This window comes from Crotalus tigris, unplaced genomic scaffold, assembly GCF_016545835.1.
Source record: "Crotalus tigris isolate CLP2741 ecotype Arizona unplaced genomic scaffold, ASM1654583v1 scf7180000019013.277054, whole genome shotgun sequence".
NCBI classification, from domain to species: Eukaryota; Metazoa; Chordata; class Lepidosauria; order Squamata; family Viperidae; genus Crotalus; species Crotalus tigris.
In genome coordinates, this window is record NW_024097327.1 from 136,355 (window position 1) to 155,402 (window position 19,048).

Sequence of the window (19,048 nt, forward strand, 5' to 3'; positions counted from 1 at the left end):
AAATATACAGACAGAAAGTAACAAGAAAGGAGAAAATGGAAAGGAAAGCATACATTCCCTATAGTAGAGGTAATGTTGTTTTATTGCTCCAGGCTGGCAATTTTAAGAATAGCAAATGAAATAGAATTTTTGTTCTGGCTACCATTTCACAACACACACAAAAGAAAGGAAGGGAAGGAAATATACCTCTATGTGCACAGAGTGAAAATATTTTCTAATGAACTCAGGGCACTGGGATTGCTGACACAACCCTTTGACAGACCTGGACAATACATGATTGTTACCTAATTATTTTTCTTTACCTCCCCCCTCTCCCCATCACATTATTATTGGATTCTCAGAGTAGCAGCATTAAAAGGAGAATCACAAAACAGACTTCAGTCACTTTGTAGTTTCTTCTAAAAAAAAGTTGATCAGAATTGAAAATAGTCAGCTAAAATGGTAAACTTGAACACTGAAATCTTGAGTGTCACTTTCTTCATTTGTTTTTTTAAAACAGTATTTCTTGTTTGGAGAGTTTGCAGTGCATAGTTTTTTTTTAAATAGTTTTAGAACTGTATTGTTTACTTATAGTTCTAATAATGGATTTTTAATAGCCTTTTATTTTGCTATTTTATTGTAAACTGCTGTGAAAAGTCCTGTAAGCACTCTAAGATGATGGCGATAATAGTAAGCAATCAAAACTCCTACTTTAATGCATGAGATCCAAATTTTTATAAGAATGCATAGAAAGATAAATCATGTTTGTATATACTAGCTTTATTTTTCATAGTGTATTCTGCTTTTCAGTATCAAGTTTACAATACATCTGGAGTTTGGGAACCAGGGAAGATGAAATAAGGCTATGGATATTGCAGTGAATTTGTGGACAAGACAGGAACAAGAGAATTATTGTATTACAATCCTTGAAGAAGAGTTTTTACAGAGTCAAATTTTGGGTGCTTTCACTTTAAAAGTACTGTGATCTTGTTGGCTTGAACTGATTATTTAAATAGTTTTAAAACTTAATTCAAGTTTTACATTATCAAGCTCTGATTTGTACTTTTACCATTATTGGTTTGGTACTTAGTATGTACTATAACATTGTTTACAGTGTATACACTATTATGAATGTGGTGTTAGCTTTTTATATATACATTTTATCATATCCTTCATTGTAAAATACTTCCAGGATTCATTTCATGTAACAAATCATCAGCTAAAATCTAATAAAAATGCAAAACAATGGGAAAAATCAATACACTATTTTTATTATAATTGTTTATTTAATACAAGTTGTTTGGAGAGGGCAGTTGTTTCTAGTCTCATCTTTCCTGAATGAATGCAACATGAAGGATTTATCTTCTTTTGTACAATTTCAACAAGAAGTCAAGTGGAGCAATTTTTGTGCATGGCTCAATTTCTCTCTGTCCTCTTCTGCCTCAAAGCTGGAATTGCTTGCAGATGCAGAAATGTGATTGCAAAGCCAAGCAGGTAGCTTTAGAGTTGAGGATATTGCATATGGGATTGTTAAAAGAGATGTAGTACATGTATATTATTGGATCTCAGGAACTTTCAGCGTCTAATTAACCAAATACTGCATGCAGGTAGCCTTTCTGCACTAGGAATCTCAAATACGTTCTCTGAAATTGTTCCTTCCCACCACCACAGGAGGGAGAAGTGCCCTCCTCCAGAAGGCAAACATTTGCTTGGTTTTCCATCGTATTTGTAGGCAAGGAAATTGGTACTCATGCTTTAGGCATGAAAGTCAGTTGGATGACTTTGGGCCAATCACTCACAATCCAACCTAGCTCACAGAGTTGTTGTTGTAGGGAAAATAGGAGGAGGAAAGAATATGTATGCCATCTTGAGTTACTTACCAAAATAAAGGTGGTATAAAAGGTTGAACAACTGGCCCTGTGGTGTAGCCAGAATAAAATGGAACTGAACATGTTTAAAAACTGTAGCAATGAGAGTGGATTTTAGGAGGAGAGCAGCCCTCCTACTCTACCACCTCTTACTGTATTCAACAGCACAGTATCAGCAGTAGAATCCTTCAAATTTTGGGGTTCTAAAATGTTCCAGGATATGAAATGGACATCTAACATTAGAACTGCCATTAAAAAGGCACAACAAAAAAATGTTCTTCCTGTGTCAACTTAGGAAGTTCAGACTGTATCAAAATCTTGCTAAAATAACATCTTTTGGAAACTAATGTCCAGAGGAATGTCTGCAACTTTTTAAACTGGCTTTGCTAGGCAAAGAGAAAAGCCATTTAAAGATCATACGCTAATGGATGGCCTCACTCATACAGTATGTTTTTATTTTATTTTATTTATTATTTTATTTTTAAAATTTATAAGCCGCCCCACTCCCAGAGGACTCTGGGCGGCTAACAATAAAAACACCATAAAACATAACAAAACAAACAGTACAATAACAGTCATCCAGGGGTCAGATTTTATAAACCCCAGGCCTGCCGGAAAAGCCAGGTCTTAAGCAGCTTACAGAAAACCAACAGGGTGGGAGCGGTCCTAATCTCCGGGGGGAGCTAGTTCCAAAATGTGGGCGCCATCACAGAGAAAGCCCTCCTCCACGGCCCCGCCAAATGGCACTGCTTGGCCGACGGGACCTGAAGGAGGCCCAATAATGTTCAATCATTATCCTGTTTATGTGGCTTAGAGTTTCATGAATGCAATTATTTTTTTACTTAAATCATGCTTTATGATTTAGCACTTTGCTTATTCAATATTTACTGGCTAACTATATCTTAGCTTGTATAACCACTGTGGGTTATAGTTGCTATCCAACTTTGGAATTGTTTTTGCGACCAGATTCCTGTATTAGAAACTAGATAAGTCAGAATTTTATTGGATTTCCTACAGCCACTAAACTAGAATAAGGGAACAGGAGAAGAAAAATTTAGTGTTGTTGAAACACAACTCCCAACAGGGCCATGTTGTGGAATAATAATAATAATAACAACAACAATAATAATTTATTAAATTTACATGCCACCTGATTTTTGGTGACTCTGGGCAGAGTTGTAATTTATCCCCATCTCAAAAGTGCTTCTTCACCTCATTCTTAACATTGTATTTCTTCTATATGTGGCAAAAGCATCACTAATAAGAATAACTCCAAATTAGATAATGTTGTCATTTTTTACTGTGGGCACATTGGCATACATTAAAAATGAAATTCTGTTGCTTGCTCTCAAACGTGTACACATACATAACACACATATAAACATGCTATACACAACATATGTATATACCGACACCCTTATATATAATTGCAATTGGGCAGACTCTCTGAAAATATCCTCCTATATCCACGTTAACCTCTCTTCCAAACATGGGCTTATTAAAAGACCATTGCTGATGCCATTTTGATCTTTTCACAATGGTTCACAGCATGATATTTTATCAGATGCCCTGTGATTAGGATCATACTATATACAAAAACTGACATGCTGAGCAGAGCCAAATCAAAGAAATGAGTGGCCCAAATGGTATCATTTGTAAGTGAAAGTGATTCTATGAAAGTGACTTGATCCCAGCAGTAGAATTAGTTTGATTCACCTAATAAGCTAAGCCATAAACCATGGTTTATCAGTCAGGCTGTGCTAAGACAAAAGCAAACAAACCACATTACATCTTAGCATAGAAGTGAATTAAACATCTGAGGATTAACTATCAACCAGATTAAAATAGGCAGAAGTGGGGTAAATTAATAATCTGATGTGCAATAACCCAGTTCCCTATGGGTAACATCTAATGCAGAGGTTCCCAACCTTTTCCATACCCCACACCTCTAGAATGCTTCTGATATATTTTCGCACCCCTTACAAAAGTTCAAAATAAAGGCAATGAATTATTCTAAACCCAAGTTTTTGCACCCCCTGGAATATCATCTCGCATTTGCTGAAGAAGAGTTTCTCTAAAGCAGGGGTGTCAAACTCCCAATGTCATGTGACTGCCAGCAATGGGGTGGCGCGGTTTCGCCATGACGCATCTGGCCTGTGGGCCGGCAGTTTGACACCCCTGCTCTAAGGTGTTTAAACACTTCTCAGTGTTTGTCTTGAGATCAGCATTGTGCAGATGAGTTGTAAGTGAAAGAATTCCAATATGCTAATTGATATGAATAGCCAGAATTTAGAAATAGTTAACAGAATTTATTTAAATTTCAGAGAAAATAAGCCAATTAATTTTTCATGCAAGACTCTCCAGTTTTCTTAGTTTGCACCCAATCTATTCAAATCAGCAGTTTCTCTTCAATTAAACCACCCCAATTAATTTTCCAAACAGATCTAGCTTGAATTTCTTTTCAGTAAATTCAATTCCCTTTCAATAAATTACCTTCCTCCATCATACTCCTATTACCTCTTTAGAGAAAACATACTTTGGATAATGATAAAAATAAATAAATATTTAACCTACTTTTAAAGTGTGCATATGACATAGAAATAGCAGCTGCTTATGAAGGGGTTCTTCTGAGAAATGTTTTAGATGAACAATAGACAAGACAGTTGTTGTCTTCCCTGTGGATAGGGAAAGTCACATATCTTATCTACCTAACAAACTTAATTGCTAGGCCTATTCTATCTCATATTATGCCTATACAATATAACATTTATGTTTATATCTTATTCGTAAACAATCTATTCTCCTATGTTGCATGAACTTATATAGAAGTCTCTATTACCACTTAGCTATCTTCAAATTGGTTCTATTGCTGTCAATTACTATTCTAAGCTGCTGAAGCTCTGGGTTGGCAGCTTCTCAGTATGTGCTCAGCTGAGAGAAGGAAGGTGTCTCATTAGCTGCTGGCTGTAACTTCTGAGCATTGCCCCTGAAGTGGTGAAGCTGCTGAATTCTGCTGTTGGTTTAGTGAAGTCCAAGCTGCTCTTCCTTTATCATCAGTTTTCTGTTGAGTTATAGCTGTTAAGTTATAGTTATAGTTATAGCTACTGTCTTAGCTGCAAATTCCTCTTTCTGGTTTACCACATAGCACAAATCATTCCCCCAAACACACCTACACACCAATGCTCTCAGTGTTTTCCTAAAGCTGGGGGGGGGGAGAGAAAACAAAGGGAAGGAAGAGCTCATTCTGGCCACTGCAGGCCTTTCCTTCCACACTACTCAGTATCTCTTCTCTTGTGCTCACAGTCATCGTAAGGCAGAGCACAAAACGTTAAGAAATCACTGACATTTTCTAAAAGCAAATAATATAATAGATCTGCTTCTTGAATCTGCACCAACCTAAACATTATTTGCTAGGCCCGTATGTTTAGCATTAATGAGCTACAAAGAAGCTGGGTACTTTTGGGAGCAACCATTTTTTTAAATTGGAGAGGAGGTGCCATTCTTGTGACATTAGTATTTTTCTATAGCTACAAATAATCTTAAATTCATCTGTTTTTATTACAGCAGCTTGTGCATCTCTAATAAATAAATGTTAAAAATCTCTTCCTGGAATGTCCACCATTTCCCCACCCTACCCCCGAGTTCTGGGGGATGGATTTACCATACAATTAGGTTAAAAAAGTTCCATCCAAGCAGGTTGTTACAGATATCCTTGACTTACAACCACAATTAGGGACAAATTTTCATTGTTAAGCAAGATAACTGTTAAGTGAGTCATGCCTTTTTTAAATGATCTTTTTTTGCCACTGTTGTTAAGTGAATCACAATGGTTATGGAAATCTGGCTTCTCTCATTGATTTTGTTGTAAACCAGCTGAGAAGTTTGCAAATGGCTATCACATAACTCTGGGATACTGCAACTGTTGTAAATACATGCCAGTTGCCAAGCGCCTGGATTTTGACCATGTGATCATGGGGATGCTGCAACAGTCATAAATGTGAGAACCAGTCATAAGTCAGTTTTTTTCAATGTCGTCGTAACTTTGAATAATCACTAAACAGTTGTTAAGTTGAAGATTACCTGTATACTGCTATCATCAGTCCGTTAAATGGGAATCTAGATGGGACACAACAGGAAATTCCTCTTTCCTGGAACCAAGGATTGAAATAAATATCTAGTGTTTTCTTTTAATCAAGCTCAAGCTGTTTATTAATACAGACCCAACGTCAGAGAAACACGAAATAAAGTTCTACAGTATTTTAGTAAAAGCAATGAAGTAAAAGGGATTAATGTACCAAATGATGCCAGACTTAGTTCCAAATATCAAAAGCTAATAGGCAGACTATAAATAGGATGAACAAAACAAGGAAGGGATAGAAGGTACAAGCTACCCAACTGAACAAAAGAAGAATAAGGTCTCTGATTGTTCTGCCTGCACTTTCCTTACTGAGTTTACCTTGCTAGTTACAGTTCACCCATATTTTTTAGACTGCTGTGCCACAATTCCAGACCCAGCCAGGAGACCTGCTTTTATCATCTCTGCTTCTCTGAAGTCCTCTTTGCCTGAGGACAATGAAAATTCTAACTTTCTCTCCCCCTGAATCCCATCCCCAGCCTCTTATGGAAGAAGGCAGTGGCTATAGAGTAACAGAAGTTAAGAGTTTAGTCTACAGATCTTTAATCCTGCTATTGAAATTCAAAGCAGAAAAGGTACATGAGGGAGGAAGGGAAAACACTTAAGAGCACCTAGCAGTGCTTCCTTAAAGAAGCTTCACTCCTGGTCTCCCACAGTAGGTGTACAGCAGCAGGAAAATGCATTCTTGACTTACAAAAGTGAAGATGAGTCACTGCAGAGTTGTTGTATCTGTCACCACTTGCTCAGTTAAAGGCATATTTTGCTGGGATTTCTTGAATTCAGAAAAAGGTATGCTGGACACACATACCTCGCCCCAAAACAACTTTTCTGTTTTGTATCTGCAGTGTATATGGTCATCTATCATTCTTACAGAAAATCATTAATACACACAGAAGTCAAAAGCCTTTTCTCATAGATTGGTTTTTCACTAAAAATGATAACACAGCAAGATTTCTTTATGTGAGCAGCATTTACCCCAAAGGAAGACAAAATTAAAACAAACTTTAACCATAAAAAGGAAGGTAAAATCAAAATAAGTGATTCTTTCCATTAATCAATTAATTTTATTTATAGCCTAAAAATCCAAAAGTTACAAATATAATCTAAAAGTTTAACAAGTAAAATATTTAATTAATATTTCATAATACTTAAAACTACAGCTCATTAATTTAAAGCCTTGTTTTTAGAGATTTAAAAATTCTATTAACTAATATTTATTAAATATTTTGTTAAACTCTTAATTTATTAATAAATAAATATTAATTATTAAATATTTTGTTAAGCCTCTAACATTGAGTGCCACACAAAGCGCACTAGCCAAATAGGTGGTAAGACAATAGGGGAACTCAGGCACCATACAGGTTATGTAGAAAGTAAACACAGTCATAAAGGACTCAAATATCTATACACCAATGCACAGAGTATGAATAGCAAACAGGGTGAACTAGAAATTCAGATTAATGAGGGCAGATATGATATTGTTGCCATTACAGAAACATGGTGGGATGAAACCCACACATGGAACACACAGCTAGAGGGATTTAAATTATTTAAAAGGAACAGACCAAATAAAAGAGGAAGTGGAGTTGCTCTCTATAAGAAATAACTACATCTCTACAGAAATAGAGCACAACAATGATACAAACTGTCTTGAATGCATTTGGGTCAATATAAAAGGGGAAAAAAATGACATTGCCATAGGTGTATACTACAGGCCACCCAACCAAACAGAGGAAATACCGTATATGCCGGCGTACAAGGCGATCCGGCGTATAAGACGACCCCTGTCTTTGTCGCTGAGCCGCATTCCTAGAACGTCGTCTTATACGCCGGAAACTACCAGTATTTCCGGCATATAAGACAACTCGACATATAAGACGACCCCCATCTTTGGCACTGATTTTAGTGCTTGCGGAAGTTGCCTTATACGCCGGCATATATGGTAGATGAACTTTTTGCTAGTCAGCTAACTAAGGTATGTAAGAAAGCACATCACAATAGTAACTACCCTGATATCAACTGGGAGACAAACTCTGCACCAAGTGGAAGATCAAATAGGTTCCTGGCAAACCTAGCAGACAACTTTGTCTCCCAAAAAGTAGAGAAGGGAACTAGGGGATTAGCCATTTTGGATCTAATTCTCACTAACAGAGATGAAATGATAGAAGGTATTGAAGCCATAGGAACCCTGGGAGGAAGTGATCATGCAATATTGGAATTCAACTTTATGGAAGCACAAGCAATAGAACACAGTCAAACTAGAGTCTTGGGCTTCAAGAGAGCTAATTTCAATAAACTTAGAGAGGGCTTGGGAAGGATTCCATGGATGAGAATCCTCAATGGGAAAACAACTGAAGAAGCTTGGGAAATTTTGAAAAATGAGATAATAAAAGCCCAGTCTAGCACAATACCAACAAAGAGGAAAAATAACAGCTCTCAAAAGAAACCAGCATGGCTGCATAAAGAACTCTCTGACAAATTGAAAGATAAAAAGGACAAGTATAGAAAGTGAAAAGAGGGGCACATAACTAAGTCAGAATATCAGCAAATAGCCTGAGCCTCCAAAGATGAAGTGAGGAAAGCCAAGGCTCAAAATGAACTAAGGCTTGCGACCAAAGTCAAAAATAACAAAAAAGCTTCTTTCAACATGTAAAAAACAAGAAAAAAGTGAAGGAAATGATTGGTCCATTAGTGGGTGAAAGTGGCAAGAAGGCGACAAGCAACAGGGAGAAAGCAGAACTATTTAATTCATTTTTTTGTATCTGTCTTTACACAAAGGGAAAAAACAGACCAATCTATCAAAAATAGTGCCATAAAAAACAGATTAGAAACACAAGTTAAGATAGGCAAGAAAATGGTAAGTGAGCACCTGTCCAGCCTAGACGAGTTCAAATCACCAGGACCAGATGGATTACACCCCAAGGTTCTCAAGGAACTGGTAGATGTGATCTCAGAACCACTGAACTAGATTTTTCAAAGAACCTGGAGCACAGGGGAACTACCAGAGGACTGGAAAAGAACTGATGTGGTTCCCATCTACAAAAAAGGAAAACAAATGAACCCAGGAAATTACAGACCTATCACCCTGACCTCAATACCTGGGAAGATCCTGGAAAAGATAATCAAACAACGAATCAGCGAACACCTAGAGGCAAACAAAGCCAACATGGTTTGTCAAAAACAGAACATGCCAGACAAATCTTATTGCATTCTTTGACCAAGTGACAACATTAATGGATCAGAGGAATGCTGTGGACATAATTTACTTGGACTTCAGTAAGGCATTTGATAAAGTAGATCACAACCTACTACTTGACAAGATAGAAAAATATGGGGTAGACAGCATCACCACCAGATGGATCCCTAGCTGGCTGACTGGCTGTACTCAGCGTGTGGTCCTCAATGGAACTGCCTCTACATGGAGGGAAGTGTGTAGTGGGATGCCCTAGGGCTCTGTTCTGGGCCTAGGGCTCTTCAACATCTTTATCAACAATTTGGAGGAGGGGATAGATGGGGAACTCATCAAATTTGCAGACGACACCAAGCTGGCAGGAACAGCCAACACTCCAGAAGATAGGCTTAAGATACAGAAGGAAATGGACAGATTTGAACACTGGTCGCTATCTAACAAAATGAAATTCAATGATGAAAAAAGCAAGGTTCTAGATTTAGGCAAGAAAAATCAAATGCACAGATACAGTATAGGGGGTACCTTGCTCAATAGTAGTAACTGTGAGAGGGAGCTCGGAGTCCTAGTGGATAATCACCTAAATATGAGCCAGCAGTGTGCTGCAGCTGCCAAAAAGGCCAACACAGTGCTAGGCTGCATTAACAGAGGGATAGAATCAAGATCACGCGAAGTGTTAATACCACTTTACAATGCCTTGGTAAGGCCACACTTGGAATACTGCATCCAGTTTTGGTCACCGCGATGTAAAAAAGATGTTGAGACTCTAGAAAGAGTACAGAGAAGAGCAACAAAGATGATTAGGGGACTGGAGGCTAAAGCATATAAGGAATGGTTGCTGGAATTGGGATGTCTAGTTTAATGAAGAGAAGGACGAGGGGGGACATGATAGCAGTGTTCCAATATCTCAGGGGCTGCCACAAAGAAGAGGGTGTCAAGCTATTTTCCAAGGTGCCTGAAGGCAGGACAAGAAGCAACGGGTGGAAACTAATCAAGGAGCGAAGCAACCTAGAACTAAGGAGAAACTTCCTGACAGTTAGAACAATTAACCAGTGGAACAACCTGCCTCCAGAAGCGGTGAATGCTCCAACACTGGAGGTTTTTAAGAAGAGACTGGACAGCCATTTGTCTGAAATGGTATAGGGTTTCTTGCCTGAGCAGGGGGTTGGACTAGATGACCTCCAAGGTCCCTTCCAACTTTATTATTATTATTATTATCCAATGACAAGTTTAGATTATAAATTGTAACTTGCTTTTGGACCATTTGACAGTAATAAAATGGGTTGATCTCTTCCATTACTCTATTCTTAACAAAACTGACAAGCTTCATATTCAAAGATAAATTATTTGGGGGGAGGTAGAAGATATTTTTCTTTTTGATTAATACAGTAATTTGTGTTTAGTTACAGAGAAATTCTGTTGTAAATCAAGAGGCACTATATGTAGTCCTCGACTTACAACAGTTCATTTGGTGACCCTTGGAAGTTACAACGGCACTGAAAAAAAGTGACTTATGACTGTTTTTCACACTTACGACCATTGCAGCATTCCCCATTGTCACATGATTAAAATTCAGATGCTTAACAACTGGTTCATATTTATGACGGTCACAGTGTCCCAGGTCATGTGACTAGCTTTTGTGATCTTCTGAAAAGCAAAGTCAATGGGGAAGCCAGATTCACTTCAAAACCATGTTGCTAACATAACAAATGCAAAGATTCACTTAACAACTGTGGCAAGAAAAGTTATGAAATGGGGCAAAATGTGCTTAACAAATGTTTCATTTAACAACATAAATGTTGGGCTCAATTGCAGTCATACCTCAAAGACTACCTGTATGTATGAGCACTAATAATTTCTTTGGAAGTGGTGAGAGAAGAAATGAAACTGTAGACAAAATGAAAATATAGAGGCAGTTACTACAAGGATAAAGATAAGGCTAAGGAAAAAAAGCATGAGAACTGAATTAAAGATGCAGAATTCTTCAGGAACTAAATGCTTTTGGAAAGCCAACAAGCTTGGAACAAAGTAGCAATGGTTGTATAAAATTTGCCCCAGAAACTATTGAAAAAACACAATGCTTTTGAAAGTGTGTTTTCCATGATCATGGCTAATATATGCCATGAAAGTGATAGAAGTGTTTAATCATTTTTAAAAAGCCATCAATTCCAGAGCTTTCACAGGAAGTGGACTGTATAATTTAATAAAATATTAAGGCAGAATTTTGACAGGAAACTAGAATGTAATGTGCCACCTGTTGCTTATTTGGTCCAAAATTTTACAAGAGGTACCTTCTCCTTTGTGTATTGTTACTTTGTTCATCCTTCCAGAACATCTTGTCTTCTCTACCCTCCCTCCCTATTTTCATGCATAAGCATGGTTCATCAATAAGTCTCAGAATAAGCATTATACAAAAAACAGGCTATAAAAATATTCATAAATTTATGTAACATGTAAAAAAACTGGCAAATTTAGAAAGAGCACAGATGGTCTTCCATCAGGAGAATTCTATACATTCAAATATTTGGAAAAGCATGGTAAAAGAAATAAATGTGACGGTCTATCATGAAACCTTTAACCTTAAATCAGAGGATCAGACTAGCGACTCCCGTTTCCTATCCGAACGTATAAACGAGTAACATCTTTCATGCTGGTGCATAATTCCATTGCGTTCTCCTCAACCCCCAGTACACACGTGTGAGAAAGAAACCTAAAGCCTTGGTAAGCTTTTTCTCGTCCCCTCCCTCCCTCCCTCCCTTTAAAAATAACTTTTGGAAACGCCACGGCTAAGATGTACAATTCAGTTCAGAAACCAAATGATTTATGACACATCTTTTTCCTTCGGCAAGGTTGATGCTAGCCTCAGTTCATCACAAGGCAATTATAATAATATCCGCGTTTTAAAACCGATTTAATCTCGCCTCTTACCTTCCCCCCCCCCACCCGCACCGGCTGGTCGTCCACGCCCCTTCCCCCAGCCTTCTGGAGAAGGCGGAGCCCCAGCGCATCCTCGCTCTCCCCGCGGAAGAGGCTGCTCTTCGCGGGCTAAGTCTGGCGGTAGATCTGCTGCAAGCAGGAGGAGTACTGTAGTCCCGTCGGCCGGGGGGGGGGCTAAGTTGAGTATTCCCCGTTGAGTATTCCCTCCACTGTTAGCGAAGGGCGCTGAGGGGTAGCCAGGGAAGCAACTGCGGAGCTCAGCGCCGCCTCCTTTTTCTTCCTCTCTTCTTCCTCCCGCCTTTCCTCTTCCTCGCCTGGATCTGCGGAGATGAGCAGCGCTAGAGACCGACGCCTACCTCGGCAAAGCTGGTGGGAGAGGAGGCGATCTGGTTCCGGGCTTCCCTGAGGTGCCACGAGGATTCCGCCCGCCGGCATCCGTCTGAAGTGAGTGGAGCGGCCGTCCCTTCGGCCAAGCGCTCCCGCCCTCTGGATGCTACCGCTGCTGCTGGTCCACGGCTGCCCCCCCTGCGAGGGCGCGGGAGGCGGGGAGCTCGCATGGCGGCGGCGCAACGGCGGCGGCGGGCTTCGAGGGGGCGGCCCAGACAGCGTCCGAGGTTGCCGGGTCTGCGGGTGGTACGCTGGCGGCGGGCAGCCCCGTGGCGGCGGGCGCTGTGGCTTCTGGCCCTGGGAACCTCGCTGGGTCTGCTCCTGGCGTGGTCGTCTAATCGGCTTCTGCATTGGCTGGCCTTCCCGTCTCACACGACGGTGCGCACCGAATGGAGCCGTCAGCTGGCCTTCCCCGCCGTCACATTGTGCAACAATAATCCGCTCCGTTTCCCGCGCCTCTCCAAAGGCGACCTCTACTACGCCGGCAACTGGCTCGGCCTTCTTCTGCCCAACCGGACGGTGCGGCCTCTGCTTGCTGAGCTCCTGCGCGCCGAACCGGAGCGCCTGCGTTGGTTCGCCAAGTTGGCCGACTTCCGGCTCTTCTTGCCACCGCGCCACTTCGGTGGCATCAGCGAAGAGTTTGTCGATCGTCTCGGGCACCGCCTCGATGACATGCTCCTCTCCTGCAAGTTCCGAGGCGAAATGTGCGGTCCGCATAACTTCTCCGCTGTGAGTAGAGGAAAGGAAGGATGGGCCGAATGGGGTGGCTCCACGGGGGCGGCGCCGTGGGAAAACCTGCGGAGCGGTCCGTCAAGCCGAAATCCCGGGTGTAGATTTTGTTCGCCGCCCGCGCGGAGCCCCAGTAGCGATGGAAGAGAGGCTGTACCGTTTCGCGTAGTGTTTGCATGAGCACAGCCGCTTTCTGTGGATAAGGTTCTGTCTAAAATCGTGCATTTGGAAGTGTTAATAGTTTATTATGTTACTATTATCTATTTGGTCATAGTAGGCAGGGATATCCCTTCATTTGATCCTTCAACAAGGTCTGAGCTAGTTTGGGCTGAGAGAATAGCCTAAAATGACCCAGCTAATGAATTTAAAAAAGAAACTCTCCAGTGCTGCTTTTGACATTTTAACCACTAATGGGACCAGCTTTCTTTTTTACTTTTATTTTTAACTGAAACAAGATAAACAAGGTTTATATGGGCCTTCCATCAGTGGGAAATAAGGCTATACCTGTTGAATTTCTGCATGTCCTATAGTTAGTAAAAGTGGCTTATGTAGAAAGAAGTTTGATGTTGAGCAATGATATTTATGCTTTTATTCTTTCAATAAAGAAATATTTTCTTCCAAATATTTTTTAAACAGTTGTGTGAAAAGCACTTTATTAGGCAAAGATTTTTCACCTCTCTGATTACACATCCTGAAAGTAATGCTTATGGAATTATTTTCCTTTTATGGTTCTGTTTAGAGATACAAATACAGTTTTTCACATAGTGAAATGGAATATAGTAGAAAGAAGAATCTAATCTATTCTAACCTAAATCTTAACCTATTTTTTAATAATTTTTGGGAAGGTAGGGATGTGTAGAGACTTGAGAGACATGTGTGCTATTCTGGGTAGCTAGAAAAATTGTGGTGCTGATGAAATACCTGGCAAAGGAACAGGATTTGTGAAGTGAATATAATTTATAAATGTATTGAAGAGAACTTTTACTTTTCCTGACCCTTCAGACTCCAAAAAGGAAAAGTAATGTTTTCTCTCCTTTAATTTTTTTGGAGCTGACTAAAGTATGTTAAAAAAGCAAGACTGATTTCTGTTTCTCTCTGTATGAGGAGTACTTGACATTTTATAAACAAAATTATGAGAAGGAAGCTGTGCAAATTTGCATTATGGCAAGGGAAAGGAACAAAAGATAGAAGATAACTTCCCTTCTCAGGACAGAGTAATGGCTGGTACAAATGCCTTCCTTAACAAGGCACTGGAGAGAAATTTGAAACCAATTTCAGAATAGTGCTTGTGCTGTTTACAAATAAGTCTGGATGGATTCATTCTGGGTTCTGACCCCAAGCAAAAGTGTTACAAGTATGGTGACTTGGCAATAATAAAAATAAACTCTTATAATGGACTATTTTTGGATAATCATGATATTAGTGATTAAAGATCTGTATTTTTAAAATGATGCTATCAACAATGGATAGTGTCTCAAGAAGTGGCCTGATAACCTTCAAATTTAAAACAATTGTAATTTTGTGTATAGTGCTAAATAAGTAAGCCAAACAGAAGGCATGTGAGTAAGAAAGCCCAACATTAAGCCTAACATTCAAGCTGTTAATCTGAGAAATCCTATGTTCTCTGCAGTAATACGAATAGAAGGCTTCAAGCCAGGGAGACCTACCAAAAGTACTTCGCTGTAGGTAGTCCTTGAGTTATAACTATAATGAGCCTACCCATCATGGTTGTAACTTATGATAGTCTAAAAGTGGGTAAATCATGGGACTGAGCCACGTTTATGACCTTTTTGTGATGGTTGTTAAGCATGGTTTTGCCAAAAACCAGAAGTTGATGCTGGTTTTCAGTAAAACTGTATTAGAGTATGAATATGAATACTACTCAATATTTCTTTGCTTTATCACACGTCCAGCATAAATGGTAAAATTTACATTTTTCATTTCTAATATTCACCTAAAATACCTTTATATATTTTAGATAGCTTGTCTGGTGTTAAAACATAATCATGTAACTGCAATGCTGCAAAATGTGGCCTGGTTGCTGAGTGTCGGAACCACAGCCATATGATTGTGGGGATAGGAGCCCAACCATTGGAATTTTGCATCCTACAGTCATAACTATCCCCACCAGGTAGGTCTGTCAGAACGTTGAGTGATCACAAATTGAGGACTACCTATATTAAATCAAAAACATTCATTTTATCAAATTCCATTTTCTGGGTAAGGATTGAGACTAATCTATTTTGTTATCTTTCACAACAGAAATTCACGGGGCTGCCTTCAGAGAGCATTCAGAAGCTTCAACTGATGCAAAATATAGCTGCATGGGCAGTTATGTGTTTCTTTAGAGGACACATGACATGTTCTGTGAGCAGTGTTGGTTACCAGTTTGCTTCGGGGTCCAATTTAAGGTGTTGGTTTTGACCTTTAAAACCCTAAATAGCACAGGAGGTAATCTGAGGGACTGCCACTCCTTGATTACATCTGCATGTCCCATCAGATCCAGCAGAGAGGCATGCTATGGGTCCCATCTGCCAAGGAATTCCATATGGTGGGACTTAGGAGACAAGCCTTTGCTGCCTCGGTACCCACTCTTCGGTATATCATTGCCAAATCCTTATGGCCTTTGGGAATGCTCTTAAAACAGGAGTCTACAATCCTCGATCTGTGGACCGGCAGCGGTCTGCATCATCCAGAAACCGGTCTGCGCAAACAAGCAAAGCAGGCAGTATATGAAAACACGCCCCTCTGGTCCATAGAAAAACCTCTCGCCATGGAACCGGTCCCTGGTGCCCAAAAGGTTGGGGACCTCTGTCTTAAAACGTGGTGAGGGGTTTTTTTTCCACCAGGCTTGAGCATCCCCTGACAGCAAGGAACCCATGCAGTAGCTATATCGCATTAAACTATTTATGATTTTAATTCTCTCATGACCCTTGTTTTATTAATTATTTTAATAAATTATTGGTAAATAATTTATTTAATAAATTATTGGTTTCATTGTATGCTGCCCAGCTTGTGTGAGACGGGCAGCCATAAAAATTTGATAATTAAATTTATTCTGAAGAAAATTATAATTCCTGATCTTCCATTAAAACAATATAAAGACTTTAAAGAGGTCACATCTGTTCATGTGAAAGTGAGCAGAAGAAAGCATTTTGCTGTCAATGTATGTTCTTTCAAAACTTTTTCATGAGAAAGAAAAGTTAAGAATTACTTACAGTATATAATTTTTCACATGATATCACTGAAAGAGCATTTCTTTTTTAAAATGGAGGAAATGTGAACTGAGGAACAGAAATTCTGAGGGTGAAAGGTGCACATTCAACATTTCCTAGTCCCTCCTTTTAACCTGTATTTTTTATGTGAAAGAAGAAAGGGTAATGTACCTGGAAATGATAATTGTATTTAATTGATCTAATTTTTAATAAACTTGATTTATAAAAAGCTGGTCCCTTTTATTCTTAATCTGCTCAGTTTTAGTGTGGAGCTCCCATGTGACACTTGGGTACAATTCTTGGTCCCAAAAATTAGGCATCTGTGGCATTGAATAAAACACTCTTACTATTGTTAGTGTTAGATCATAACTTCCATGTGTAGCAGGTCATAGGCACTCATAGAAACATGTGATAAACATCTATTCCCTGAAGAGGGAATTAAGCTATTTTTCAAAGCACCTGAAGGCAGGACAAGAAGCAATGTGTGGAAACTAATCAAGGAGAGAAGCAACCTAGAACTAAGGAGAAACTTCCTGACAGTGAGAACAATTAATCAGTGGAACAGCTTGCCTCCAGAAGCAGTAAATGCTCCAACACTGGAAGTTTTTAAAAGAGACTGGACAGCCATTTGTCCGAAATGGTGTAGGGTTTCCTGCCCGAGCAGGGGGTTGGACTAGATGACCTCCAAGGTCCCTTCCAACTTTACTACTACTACTATTATTACAAGTATGATTTGCAGTGTTTGTGTGTATGTAAGTTTGTATTTAACGGCAGGAGTGAATCAAATTCACGGTAGGGATCCAGATTCCATTTAAGGACTTGTAGCACATTAGCTAGATTTGAAAAGTAATGCAAAAGGTGATACAAGAAATCAAGGATATGACATGATTTTATGACAGAAAGGTAATTGGAGGTCTCCCCCCCCCAAAATTGGAAAACTGTTGACACTAATAGAGAATTAAAGGGTTTTAAAAGTATAATTAGAAAAACCGGAAAGTAAGAAATAGCTATTGATAGTTACATCAAGCATTATACAGCTGGAAAGCTGCAAAGTTTGGCAGGGTAGTAGAAATGTTCTCAGTTCCCAACACATAAGCAGTCCTCAATTTATGACTGGTTGTTTTACAACTTGATGTCAGAGTTACAATGGTTTCTAAATCTGGGCACTGTAAAATGCTCTGCCTTCCCCACAGTCACCTGTGACTGCATTTCAGGCACTTGCCTTTACGATCAGTTGCAATGTCCCATGATTCCGATTTGGGATGGGGGTGGGGGGTGCTTGTTTTTCCAGTTTCCAGCAAAAAGTGTCTTTGTTTAATGATGGCACCATTCACTTAATGACTTATGTGATTCAGTTAACAACTGCCACAAAAAAATGTCAAAAAATCAAGTCCAGTCTTGACTTACAACTGCAATGACTTATGATCAGATTTCTGGTCCGGTTGTGGTTGTATGTTGTATCTAGCAAGAGGATTTGTTGTACCGATTTCATGGATGAAGATCACTAAGACTTCAGGAGCAGATCACTGCTCTTTCATTCCAGAGAAAGCTTATCGTTAAGCCATTCTTTGATTTTCTACTGCTTATTACAACTCCTGCAGTTACATAATTTGCCAGCATTCTGTCTTGATAATCTGGTTGAACATATGTTAAAATTAAATTTGTTTCTATTGAAACTTTTTTTAAAAGTTAAAAATTAATCCAAACCTAATGTAAAGGAAAAAAGGAAGAAAGCAAAGGGCATACAATGAGCAATAAAAAAGAAAAGGTTTAAGAAAAATAGAAAAAAATTAAAAATATTTAAAAACTGGTTTCCAAAATGTTTCTGTTCTCATCCAATCAGCTGATGAGAAGCAAAATGTTTTCCAAGAAAACACCAAGAAAGTCCAATTGTTTTTTGTAAAAAAATACATTTGGGGCTTAAGTGGTACACCCAACTGGTTTCTTTCAGACTTCTGGATACTCAAGAACTGTAGAAGCAATTGGAAACTCTATGTATTCAAACAATTTCTTAAGAACTAGCACTGTGCAAGGTATTTCAGTTTCAGGAAAGTTTATATAATTTTTTTCTAGACTTATTTTATTACAGTACATTTCTGGACAATATTCAGATCATAAATAAGAGTAGTTTAAAGAATATCAGAAGCCATCACATATAAAAACAATTATTATGTTGATGTTTGTGAATCGGACATTGTGCCACTTTGATTTACTCCAGTGCCAGAGTTCTTTGGAAGAATCAAAATCAGTTGGAAGAATCAGCTCCAGTGCCAGAGCTCTTTGGAAGAATCAGATATACCACAAAATATATTTATTATATCCTGAGCCTTGCAAGCAGGCTCGGGGCATTGCAGGCGATCCCGGGCAGGTGCAAGCTGCCTGGGACCAGACAGGCTGTCGCCAGTACGTGTGCGCATGCGCGGGTGCTGGCGCGCCAAAAGTAGCAGATTGACCCGAGAAAGGCCTATAAAAGGAGGCCGAGAGTTTTGGGCGTTGCCACCATATTCCAATGTAAGCTGAACTGAAGAATAAAGGTTTCCTGAGAACTACAACTGCTTCTCGTGTCTTACCATTTCGCGACGGACTCAACACTGGCGACGAAGGTGGGATT

At 39.3% G+C, this 19,048-nt stretch overlaps 1 protein-coding gene across 2 annotated transcripts; it reads left to right on the plus strand.

Moving 5' to 3' along the window:
• Positions 1 to 12,177: 12,177 nt before the first annotated feature.
• LOC120314861 (acid-sensing ion channel 2-like) lies at positions 12,178 to 16,792 on the plus strand. 2 transcript variants are annotated; one of them, XR_005558545.1, is made up of 3 exons: positions 12,178 to 13,222; positions 15,201 to 15,353; positions 15,485 to 16,789. XR_005558545.1 is itself a non-coding variant. In XM_039358371.1 (2 exons), exons 1-2 carry the CDS (start codon positions 12,662 to 12,664, stop codon positions 15,288 to 15,290), a joined length of 651 nt encoding a protein of 216 aa, XP_039214305.1. In that variant the 5' UTR covers positions 12,178 to 12,661; the 3' UTR covers positions 15,291 to 16,792. The 2 variants fall into 2 exon arrangements, 1 of the variants encoding a protein (XP_039214305.1); XM_039358371.1 differs by having other exon boundaries at positions 15,201 to 16,792.
• The last annotated feature ends 2,256 nt before the right edge of the window (positions 16,793 to 19,048 follow it).

What these genes read in the sequence shown, in the direction of transcription:
- LOC120314861 (XM_039358371.1), top strand. Translation starts at nt 12,662, where the DNA reads ATGGCGGCGGCGCAACGGCGGCGGCGGGCTTCGAGGGGGCGGCCCAGA. An exon ending in GTCCGCATAACTTCTCCGCT is followed by an intron (nt 13,223 to 15,200) that starts GTGAGTAGAGGA and finishes TATATATTTTAG; the next exon opens with ATAGCTTGTCTGGTGTTAAA.